This window comes from Haliotis rufescens, unplaced genomic scaffold, assembly GCF_023055435.1.
Source record: "Haliotis rufescens isolate VD_foot unplaced genomic scaffold, xgHalRufe1.0.p SCAF_14, whole genome shotgun sequence".
In the NCBI taxonomy this organism is placed as follows: domain Eukaryota; kingdom Metazoa; phylum Mollusca; class Gastropoda; order Lepetellida; family Haliotidae; genus Haliotis; species Haliotis rufescens.
Window position 1 is genome coordinate 23,894,969 of NW_025963824.1, and position 12,981 is coordinate 23,907,949.

At 41.5% G+C, this 12,981-nt stretch overlaps 1 protein-coding gene across 5 annotated transcripts in view; it reads right to left on the reverse strand.

Annotated features, from left to right (window-relative positions):
• The window catches only part of LOC124131221, a 32,511-nt gene extending 28,083 nt beyond the window's left edge, over nt 1-4,428 (reverse strand). Inside the window, exons 1-4 of one of the 5 annotated variants that reach the window (XM_046494333.2) lie at nt 4,355-4,400; nt 2,827-3,002; nt 1,915-2,137; nt 585-694 (exon numbers count right to left, since the gene is read on the reverse strand). In XM_046494333.2, the coding sequence (XP_046350289.1) occupies nt 585-694; nt 1,915-2,085 (281 nt within the window). In that variant the 5' untranslated portion in view covers nt 2,086-2,137; nt 2,827-3,002; nt 4,355-4,400. The other 4 variants (XM_046494331.2, XM_046494332.2, XM_048395178.1 and 1 more) reach the window with 4 other exon arrangements.
• Nucleotides 4,429-12,981: the final 8,553 nt, after the last annotated feature.

Genomic DNA, 12,981 nt, shown 5'->3' on the forward strand with positions numbered 1-12,981 from the left:
ACTTAGAAGCTGACAGATGAGAAAGTTTATGTATAACAACGTCTTTATTTACTGTAATGGCGACATTTCAGAAGAGATCCTTATATTGTTGCCAAGCAAGGCTAAGGGCTTGTTGGTGAGGAGGTGTTGGAACTTCTTGATGTGGTGGCCTTGGCCTTGGTGTGTAGTTTGTTGTTCGGTCTGGGGGACAGTGCGGAATGAGGAGAAGATGTCTGGTTGGAGCATTGTGTTGACCTGGTTGATATGGTCCGAGGTGTCTTTAAGGGAGATGGTCTTGATTTTGCGGTGATGGCGGATTCGTTCCTTCACAAGGCGTTGAGAGGCGGTGTGAAGGATGACTCTGGCTCATTTTGACGGAACACCATTCTTGACATATTCATCAGGAAATTTGCATTTGTTGCGAATGGGTATATTTCAGCATTAATTATTTCCAGGGGTGAAGACCAACTCTAAAGGTCAAGGTAACAGTTAACACGACTTACATGAATACAGGGCTCATTTTACTCAAAAATAACTCAACATAGCTACTTTGGTTCAAGAGTAGATAAGGGTTCAAGGTCAAGGAGACCTTGCTCACAACGTACTTGAAGAAGCTTTCCTCGGCCTGTGCGTCGGACATGTTGGGGGACACCAGGATGGGGGGCATCTCCTTGACATGGATCTGGGGCACCAGGAAGGGGATGGGCCTCAGGGGCTGAAACACAACAAGGCTACATACTCACTCACTTTTAGGTAACACAACAAGGCTACATACTCACTCACTTTTAGGTAACACAACAACGCTACATACTCACTCACTTTTAGGTAACACAACCAGGCTACCTACTCACTCACTTTTAGGTAACACAACCAGGCTACCTACTCACTCACTTGTAGGTAACACAACAAGGCTACATACTCACTCACTTTTAAGGTAACACAACAAGGCTACATACTCACTCACTTGTAGGTAACACAACAAGGCTACATACTCACACACTTTTAAGGTAACACAACAAGGCTACATACTCACTCACTTTTAAGTAACACAACAAGCATTGATCATGTTGATAATACTATTGCCATGTCTGGGCACAGCATCAGGTCTGACCAGCAGCATCGTCCATACTTCACAGATTTCTACACACTACATCATGTACATTTCTCCACTCCATGGATCCAGTACTGACGTGCTTGTTTTAAGTTAGCTAATGAAATGAGGCTGATTACAAGAGTGACGATAGAGTTTTTTGCTTTGACATTTGTCTGAGTATTCACTACCCCTCCCCCCCCCAAAAAGACAAAAACAAAAACAGAAAACAACATTAATATTTAATACTTTGGAGGGGTCATTTCAAGTCGTGATTTACTTGTACCTGATGCGTAAAATAGTTATTTTGTTCAAGATTGGGATTCATAGTTCATAGTTTCCTAAATCAGGGGTATTTTGAGATTGCATTTAATATTGCAATAATATAAAATAATGCACTAAAACCTGTTCCTATTTATTGGTCAAGTCATAAGTAAACACAAGTTACTTCCACAAAGTTATCAGTTATTTATATATAAATACATTGCAAGATGATATGGGAAATGTTTAGTTCCAAATTGGCAATTTTTATTGACATTTGCTGCAGACTTGGAACCGAACATATCGGCCTGTGGGGAGGTCTAGATAAATCCCTGGTACCGGGGTAATCTGAATATTTGTTGGACTATGAGTATTCCCACCCCTCCCCCCAAAAAAACAAAACAATAGAAAACATAAAAAAACAGTATTAATATTTATACTTTGGAGGGGGCATTTTAAGGTGTGATTACCATGATTACTTGTACCTGATGTGTTTCACAATGAATAAAATAATTTCAATAAACAAACAAACATCACAAACAGTCCTGGTGGCCCCTTGTGACTACAAATATCAGTCTACATACCCTCTCTGTAGCACGCCTGGGCAATCCAACTGGCCAAAACTGTGGCTCATTTCTTTGTCGGTGTCTGTTTGATGCTTGCTTCAGCCCATTGAGGATGTAGTACACCCCTCCGAACACTACCATTGCAACCAGCAGGTACATGAGCACCCGACGCCGACGTCGTAGACACATCACTGTAAGTTCCTGTGACTCCTTTAGCCAAATCTCATCACTTCATATTATACTGGAAATGTGAAGGAGAAAAGGTTGGTTGGGTTGTTTAATGCCGTGCTCAGCAATATTTCAGCTATATGACGGTGGTCTGTAAAAATCAAGTCTGAAATACGTTCTGACAGCATTTGAAACACAACTTATTCTAATCTTTATTCTAATATGGTAAATGTCCGACATTTCTGAGTGAGTGAGTTGGGTTTAACGCCGCTTTTAACAGTATTCCAGTTATATCACGGCGTGTCAGCTTAATGTGGGAGGAAAGCCCGAAGTGATGCAGGTCTCAGACGTTTACCACTTCGGTGAAACCCACAAGCACGGGTATGGTGCTGACAGACCTAGAAACATAATCGGGGCAAACCAAGATTCGAACCCACAATGATAGGATTCTGGCATGGACAAGGGATGCAACTCTTCACAGCAAATCACGGGGCTTAGACACCTGGGCCACCCGTGCCCCCTATCCGACATGGACCCATTCACTATCCAAATAACTCTCAAGAGTAAGAGATATATTTTAGGTTAGTGATGGGGAGTTGAGGTGAGGTGAAAAGGGGTTAACGTCAAGATTATTGGACTTTAAGAATTGACGTGTATATGTGTGCGTGTGTGGCTGCTTTTACCAGTCTGGGCTCATGCTGGTTTTAGAGTGCTAACCCACTGAGATACCATGCCGCAGTCTAACATTGATAACCCACTCACACAGTTTACTGACTCCGAGCCAATCAGTCCTTTTTTAGCTCCTTTATGTCAAGCACCAGGCAATTTAACAGCAAGTATGAGCTTTTGACGTGTTTTGGTATGATGCGGCCAAGGATTGAACCACCAACCTCCGTCTCTCTGGGAAGATGCTCCAAGCAACAGACCATGGTGGTGGTCTAGTGACGGGGAGATGAAGATAGTGGCATGAGTTCCAAAGAAACGAACGAGGAAAATGGGTTAGGGTATCTAAAGTACATGAAGAATGGAGCTTGAATAGGACACATCAACAAAGACCAGCTCTGGTCATATCGGCCCAAATCTGGTCAAAATGAATCACTGTTGGTCATATGGTTTACTGATGGTTAAAATGGATCACTGTTAGTCAAAATGGACCTGTTAATATCAAATTGAAAACAAAAAAGTTTCTCAGTTTTATACTCATTTCATATTCATTATCCTTTTACCAACGTTATAATCATCACCATACACCAAACTTTGTGTGTCATTGAATATATATAAAAAAACATACGTATACACTTTTGTTGACATTAATACATTTACATGTAACCTCCTGTTATGGGTTTTCTGGCCCCTAAGAAGTATTTCTCATTACAAGTCTAAGAATTCCAAAATTAAAATGAAGTCTTCACCTTATTTTACCTTAAAAATTATTTCTGTATACACTTGGATGTTCAAATGACAATGCCTTGTTAATTTTATTGTGATAAGGACTTGCCAAACGAGATGAGTCAATCAGGCGCCGTCACGTCACATGATTTCCTGCCCCTCCATTGGATCAAAGTTAAAAATATCGTGTCTTGTACATCAAGTACATTGTCAGTGTCCCGTAACTTGTCGCTGTCTTCAGAGCCAGTTCACCATTTGAGAATATGGAAATTGTATGTTGAAAATTTAAAGATATTTTTCAAATATTAACAACACAAATTTGCCACATTAATATCAATGTTTTCTAGACGAGAGACCCGATGGGTCCTACTGCCAAGACATGATGTAGGCTACAAAAGTACAGTTTTCTTGATTGTAACTAAGATGTAATCATTGGTAATTGACATCAAAGAACCATGAACCATCCATACAGTATTTTGATAAGCAAAGAACCAAACATATTACAAACACCAAAGGATTATTTTGGACATTGTACAACGATAATTTATAGGGACATGTACATGTTTCTTTCACAATTTCTCGAAGAGCCATTTCTCACAATCTCACTCATATATCGCAAGTCAGGATACCTACTAAATACTTGTGTCACTGTCAAAATTCACGATTCACTGACCAACCTTACTTTACATGCTGCTTGACTTGCCATAAGACCTGTCTCACCCAGTGATCAGCTGTTGACGTCGTAACTCGTATTCGTAATCATCCTGACACTAAGTAAAGGTACGTCTCCAAGTCAAACAACTTATGACATAAATATAGAGAAAAATACACTTAGCGTTAGAATTAATGTCAAGTGAGCTTTGTCATTTACATCTATCGATGCTCATCTTTGTTTATTCACCTTTACTGTGTTCGAATTGTCTTTCAATCCCGCTTCCGCATTAACACTTCCCTTTCTCACTGCGCGAGAGCATTAATGGGAAGTAACTCTTGAAAGTGCAGACCACGTAGAATATGTTTCATGAGACAATTTCTTCCGAATTCAACTCAGTTTATTGATATTGCATTCTGTACGGATGAGGGCATAAAGTTATAAACCATGAAATATAACACGAACAGTGGGACATTTAATTAGAATATAGTGAGTGAGCTGGGTTTAACACCGCTTTAAGAAATATGACATGTCAGTAATTACGCGGATGGGGGTGGCCCACTGTTTAAAGCGAAGGTCCGGGTTCTATTCCCGTTATAGGTACACTTTGTGAAGTCCACAAGCACGGGTGACAGGCCAAAAATCAAAAGACAACATTGATGCGAGCTATCAACACTGCGTAAAATTGAATGTGTGTTGAAAAGGCAAGATAGTGGTGTAACAAATGCAGCAATAATGTACAAAAACTGTTGCACTCAAATGCAGGTAAATATCTTGTGTGCAAGACATCTAAATACCCTGTTCATATGCACACCGTTTACTCAAGTATGTAATTTTGCTTATATGTAGCTTTACGTGTGTATACATTTATTTTGTTTGTTTGTTCTTTAACGCCGCACTCAGCAATAGTCCAGCCATATGACGGCGGTCTGCAAATAATCGAGTCTGGACCAGACAGTCCAGTGATTGAGATCATGAACATCGATCCACGCAATTAGAATACGATGACATGCATCAACCAAGCCTGACCACCCGATTCCGTTAGACGCCTCTTACACAAATAAAGTAAAGTAAAAATGTAAACTGTCAGATGGACGTATTGCCATTGCTGAACTTGAGGAAGACACAGGTCTAAGCCATGGATCCATTGAAACTATTATTCATGAACATTTTCAGATGAATAAGATATCTGCTCGTTGGGTGCCAACGTTTGTAAATTCTGATCTTAAGGAAATAAGAACTGACACTGCCAGAGAAAATTTAGAGCTTATTGAGGAGGATTTCGTCAAAATTCAAAACGAGATTAGTAACGGGTGAAGAAGCATGACTCTACCACTATGATCCCGACTCAAAACGTCAATCAATAGAATGGCACTATTCCAATTCTCCGGCACCAAAGAAATTCAAGTCTTCAAGATCAGCGAAGAAAGTTATGGCCATTGTATTCCAGAATGCAAAGGCCTAGGGTGTGATCCTTGTTGATTACTTGGAGAGTCAAAAGAGGATTGCCGATGACTACTATGCCGATTTGCTTCATCGCCTGAGAGATTCTATCAAAGAAAAGCGTCGAGAAATGCTGACTGCTGGAGTTCAACTACTTCATGACAATGCCTCTTCTCACATCTCTTGACTTGCAAAGGCTGCTGTGCGACAATGTGGGTTCGAAGAGCTTCCTTACCCCCAATACTCGACAGACCTGGCACCAAGTGATTTCCACCTGTTTCCTAAATTGAAAGAACACCTTCGTGGAAAGCGTTATGACGACAACGATGACCTCAAAGCTGCCGTGAACGGGTTTTTCAGGGTGGCTTCAGAAAATTTCTTCTTGACTGGAATTGAAAAGCTTCACTTTCGATATGAGAAGTCTATTAAAAATCAGGGAGACTAAAAATAAATTGAAAAACACTTTCACAATTGTTGATTTTGTTTGTTAGGCTGTTTTGACCAGCCCTCGTATTTCAGCTATATAACGGTGGTCTGTAAATTATCTTGTCTGGACATGACAATCCAATGATTGACATCATGAACATCGATTTACGCAATTGGGATACGATGACATGCATCAACCAAATCAGCAAGCCTGACCACCCGATCCCGTTAGTCGCCTCTTACGACAAGCACAGTCGCCTTTTAGGGCAAGAATGGGTTGCTGAAGATCTATTCTTACCCGGATCGTCACGGTTATTTAATATGCTATTCATGGTAAACTGCGGCATGGTATCTCAATGGGCCAGCACTATAAAATCGGCATTAGTCCGGACTAGTACAAGAGCCACATACACACATTCCCCAATTATATTCCTCGTTTCTTTGCAGTTAACCTAATAGAGACTCTCAGCCCTTTGTCTAAGCAGGCGAATATGACGTTGAGCTGCCCGACAAGTGAATTTGATTAATGAATAACACCGTTGCGAGATATCGCGTGGAGAACGTGCAAATCATGCTTATCTAGGCTTAACCTCAATGTGAGAGAAGGGCCAACTCTTGTCATGAGTTGTTTGTTTAGCTATGGCTATGTGATTTCTATTTGTTAGCTTGAGTATTATTCGAGTATTTACTTTGTGTTGACCCTATAAGATCCGTGGTAGAATAGGTCTTCAGCAACCCATGCTTGTCATGTGGGGCGACTATGATTGTCGTAAAATCGGGATCGGGTGGTCAGGCTCGCTGACTTGGCTGATGCATGTCATCGTATCCAAATCGCGTAGAATGATGCCCTTGGTGTCAATCACAGGACTGTCTGGTCCAGACTCGATTATTTCAGACCGCCACCAAGTAAATGTTAAACCCGCTTCACATTTCGCTTTTTTCTTTCAGTTTTGGAAGACTAGACGGATTACAACTGAAATAAAGTTCACAGCCCTTCCAGGGGCGGTCGGGTAGCCTAATGGTTAAAGCGTTCTCTCGTCACGCCAATGACAACTTTTGCCCAGTCAATGTGTATGGGAGGAACCTGCAACAAAGTTAGTTTTTCTATTATTGTCTTGGCGCGATAGGGTAGCCTAGTGGTTGAAGCGTTCGTTCGTCACGCCGAAGATCCGGGTTCGATTCCCGATCTGGGTACAATGTGTGAAGCTTCATTTCGCCGTGATATAGTTGGGATATTGCTAAAAGCGGCGTAAGACCATACTCACTCACTATTATTGTCCTATTATTGTGAAAATTATTAAAACAACTCCCTTGTAAAGGCTGGAACGTATAGGAAATGAGCTGGGTCAGGTCCCCGCTATTGTAAGTATTTTTAGACGTAACGTGAATATTTATAGCATTTTAAAACAGTGAATCCAGGCACATGTCTACAACATGATAACAAATAATGCATACTTTCATTACATAAATTATATTATATATGTGTCGTTTGAAGCTAAATTTGACGATACGATGACAACAGAATTACATATTTGGAGTGACGTTACGTTGACCTGGAATAGTTAATGTCATTTACCACCTGACATGTGACAGAAGAGTTGACATGAGACCAGACCTGCTTTCTGGAGGATTTTCCTCAATTGTGAAAATGGACTTTTAATTGCCAGATTGAAAAATGAGAATTCGTTGTTTTGACACTTTTAGTTAAGTGGGCTTATCTTCATGTAAAAAAAAAGCTTGAATAGATTGTTTCAAAGCGGAATGAAAAATATTGATGTGAGTGAGTATGGTTTTACGCCGGTTTTAGCATATTCCAGCAATATCACGGCGTTCCTACCCCCAAAACCACCTCACCCAGAATCGTGAAGATCCGGGTAGAGAATAGGTCTTCAGGCACCTATGCTTGCTGTAAAAGGCGATTATGTTTGTCGTAAAAAGGCAACTAACGGGATCGGGTGGTCAACGTCACTGACTTGGTTGATGCATGTCATCGTATCCCAGTTGCGTAGATCGATGCTCGTATTATCAATCACTGGATTGCCTGGTCCAGACTCGATTCATGATTTACAGACCGCCGTCATATACCTGGAATATTGCTGAGTGCGGCGTTAAACTACAAGCAAACAAGCATGACATTTCGAAAGCGAGGTCCGCATATTTTTCCTGAATCTTGTCAATCATATTAGTGTCAAAAGGGACAGAAAATTCAATGAGCAAAATGATTTCATTGGATTTATGAAAAAGGACACGATCAGGTTTGTTGGCCTTGATAGGTCTGAGGCTGTATAAGGGCCTATTCCGAAGGTTTTTTTTGTATTCATCATTTTCCATGACGCCCTCTACATATTCCGGGTCGTACCATGGATGGGCCTCTATGTCAAAACCACAAGCATGGCGGAGACGGCAATATAAAATGATCGAGCCACTCCATCATGTCGGTTAAGATCCTGTGTTTGTGCCAAAGCTGGGCTTTCACTGACAATATGTTGGACAGTCTCATATTAACGTAATTGCATAATCTACATTTCATATTTTTACATTGTGATGCAAAATCGCAAAATTAACGGTTTTGAGTTGGAAGTAATTGGTGAGGACAGCAAACAGCAAACCTTCTGTTTCACTTTTCAGGCCAGACGACGTCATCCAAGCGAAGTACTCTGCAGGGTTGCTGATCTTCTCAACACACTGCACATAAACTAGAAGAAGCAGTAGTCGTTCAGATAGCCTCTCCTCGATAAACTGAGTTGTGGCCGATTTGATATGGCACTTCATTTGGTTGACACTCATTTCTGTACCGTCCAGGAGTACAGACCCAACAACAAAATCAACATTGAAATGGAGATTATGTCCAACATTCTTGGCTCTTTAGGAAAACTGTGGAATTCCTTGTTTTCATCATGAGTCTTGACATGCTTCACAAGAGGATCGTTTGACAAATAAATTTATGCTCAATACAATTCTATCATGTTTGTTGTTTAACGCCGCAACATTCCAGCAGGTCTGTAAATAATCGAGTCTGGACCAGATAATCAAGAGATTAATATCATGAGCATCGATCTACGCAATTGTGATACGATGACATACTCAACCAAATCAGCAAGTCTGACCACCCGATCCCGTTTGTCGCCTCTTACGACAAGCATAATAGCCTCTTATGGCAAGAGCCGGCTTGACGAAACCCCGGTGTACGATGTGTGATGCTGTTTGAATATTCCGAAATGCAACATAAAATGCTACTCACAAATACACAACACAAATCGCGGCAGCGGTATAAAGTCGGAGGAGTTTAAATGTAAACAATATCTTTTTGCATGTGTTGTCCGCAGTACGTCAGCGTGACGTATTTGTCTGTGAAGCAGGAACTAATTAATCACGTACGTCAAAAGGACGTATGTGTAATAAATGAGTGGACGTCATGGGGGCTGTAGTTTTTATCATCATAACAGAAAAGCTGTGATGTTCCTCCTACCTATGACCAGGCAATACAAATCTGTTTGGAGAGGATACAGCTACGAAATGACAATACACAATTGGACGACATTTATTCAGCAAGTTTGTCTTTCTTTGGGCGTGAAAATTCGACAGATAACACACACCTCGATCTATTTTGTCACATTGTTGGATTTTTGTCATTATTATAGGCCTGAAACGACTACTTTTGTACTCCCGCATGAGTGAGTGAGTATGTGTTTTGTACTCTCGACTGAGTGAATGCTTTTGTACTCTCGAGTGAGTGAGTGTTTTGTGCTCTCGCGTGGGTGAGTGTTTTGTGCTCTCGAGTGAGTGAGTGAGTGTTTTGTGCTCTCGAGTGAGTGAGTGAGTGTTTTGTGCTCTCGAGTGGGTGAGTGTTTTGTACTCTCGAGTGGGTGAGTGTTTTGTACTCTCGAGTGAGTGAGTATGGATTTCGCCTTTAACAAAATACGAGCAATATTACGGTGGTGGACACTAGGAATGGGCTTCACACATTATACCCTTGTGGGGAATCGAACCCCGGCCTTCTGGGTGATGAGCGAACTACTAGGTTTCCCAGCGTGATTTCCCTGTCTCAGCTTGTATGTTCTTGAAGTCTTTGAGTCATTAGGAGAACTTTAACTAACTCTTATGGGGATTGGCAGTGCACCTGGGGATAGTTAGGACAGATGTCCACATGAAATGTTGATGTTATAATTTAGCCGGGCGGTCGGGTAGCCTATAGTGGTTAATGCGTTCGCTCGTTACGCCGAAGACCCGGGTTCGATTCCCGACATGGGCACAATGTGTGAAGCCCATTTCTGGTGTTCCCCGCCGTGATATTGCTGGGATATTGCTAAAAGCGGCGTAAAACCATACTCACTCACTATAATTTAGCCAAATTTTGTCAAAATAATTTGTTCTTTCTTATGAACCTCTGGCCCCTAAAAGTCCCCCTGCGCCTAATATTTGTCTGATCAATTTTCGCTTTTGCACCAGATTTCAACATTTTGCATGCCGTAATGTGTCAGACTCGCAGCGAAACCAAAGGCTAAGCCCGTCTCTTCAACAACACTGAACGTGAAAGCATCGGGTATATTTATATAATTTTGTAAGCTGCTAAAACGCACGAGAAACAATGTTAATTATTTTTGAACTGGAATAGCCGCGCATTATTGGTTGTCGCTTTGGATTCAGGAGTCTTGCAGCTATTGCGAGATCGTCTTAATGATCCAGCATGGACCCGCCATGGCTGATTGTATACGGAACGCTTCACGCCATAGGTTCAATCGGTTCCTTGTTAGTTTGTTGTTTAACGACGCAATCAACAGTCCGTGTCGTGAGAGGCGACTAACGGGATCGGGTGGTCAGATTCGCTGACTTTGTTGATGCATGTCATCCATCCCCATTGCGTGGATCGATGCTCATGATGTCATCATCACTGGATTGCCTGGTCCAGACTCGATTATTTTCAGACCGCCGTCATATAGCTGGAATATTGCTGAGTGCAGCGTTAAACAACAAATAAACCAACAACAACTTTAAACAATTGAGCCTGAACCAGAAAATCTCATTACTAACGGGATCGGGGGGTCAGGCTCGCTGACTTGGTTGATGGATGTCATCGATCCCAATTGTTTTGTTTGTTTGTTTGTTGTTTAACGCCGCACTCAGCAATATTCCAGCTATATGGCGGCGGTCTGTAAATAATCGAGTCTGGACCAGACAATCCAGTGATTAATATCATGAGCATCTATCCACGCAATTGGGATCGATGACATGCATCAACCAAGTCCTCGAGCCTGACCACCCGATCCCGTGAGTCGCAATTGCGTAGATTGATGCTTATGATATCAATCACTAGATCGGGATCGGGTGGTCAGGCTCGCTGACTTGATTGATGCATGTCATCGATCCCAATTGCGTGGATTGATGCTCATGATATTAATCACTGGACTGTCTGGTCCAGATTCGATTATTTACAGACCGCCGTCATAAAGCTGGAATATTGCTAAGTGCGGCGTTAAACGCCACACCAACCAACCAACCAATCAATCACTAGATTGTCTGGTCCAGACTCGATTGTTTACCGACCACCGTCATATAGCTGGACTATTGCTGAGTGCGGGGTTAAACAACAAGCAAACAAACAAAACAAAATTCTTGCAAAACATAAAATAAAAAATGTTAGCGCTTCCTTGTAAAATTAAAACCGATTGAGAAACAGATTAATATTGATAAACATTAAGTTATTATTATTAAGCATTACGTCAGTCTCGTGAAAAGAAAATTGACTTGAAAGAGTACAACGTTTTTATGAACGAAACACTTGATAATGATACGCAATACTTCGTTGGATGACGTACAGGCATCGCCCATCATGTTTATATACGAGTACAAATCAATGCATCACCGAACGCTCCCTCATCGAACTCAAAGCGTGTCCTGAAACGTGATGTTAAATATGGGGCTTGTTTCAGCTCTTGTTCAAATCAGGCTTTGTCGTCAATCAAAGTCATGCACTATTTGATTTATGTATTTTTTTGGAGTTTATTGAAGCACATTTTGTGGCCCGAGTAGAATGAGAAGAGCGACCGTTTTAGCTCACCATCCCCCAATATGGCGTGGTTATTTAAATAGGGAAAGATGTCTCGTATTTTTTCGAACTATTGTCAGATGAAAGAAAATGATAAAATGTTTGTCTAGGCCCCATTGGATTCACGAGAAAGAATTAGCGCCGAGAACTTCATGCTTGTCACAGGTGTCGATTAATGATGAGGTGAAATGGGGTTTAACGTCGCGTCCAAGATAATTGCACTGATACAGCCACGTGCGTGCACGTGTGTGTGTGTGTGTGTGTGTGTGTGTGTGTGTGTGTGTGCGGCTGCTTGTACTGGTCCGGATTGATGCCGATTTATAGTGCTAGCACACTGAGATACCATGCCGCAATTTAACATGTATACTGACTCCGAGCCGACCAGGCCTTGTCTTAGCCCCTTAATGCCAGGGTAACAACAAGTACCATCTTTTAACGTCTTTTGGTATGACGCGTCCGGGGACCTTCCACTCTCCGGGCAGACGCTCTACTAGTCAATGTAGTATATTATTTGAGTAGTTCATTGCAAGTGTAATTAGTCTGTTGATGTCGTTTGGATATTAGTGACAGTTAGTTTTTAACGGCGTTTGACATGCCGTGGTTGGAAGTCTGCTTCCCGGGGGACTAAACTAATGAGGATCGGGTGATTAAAATGTCTGACCCAACCGAGTCGTTGATCACACCATTAACCACTGGTTACCCAGACTCGAGTACACTGCCGGACAAAAGAAAGAATACACCCACGTTTCATGGTTGCTAAAAATGAAACAAACAAGATTATTTTTTTTTGGGTGGTGTATTTTATACGGATGTCATAGTTGTGTTTTGGACCAAACGTTTGCAGAGTTTCAGTAATGGTTTTGATGTGTGCAGCATTATATTTGTTTTGAATAACAGTAAGTTTCTTTGTTGTTTAAAGCCACACTATGCAATGATCTAGCTGTATGACGGCAGTCTGTAA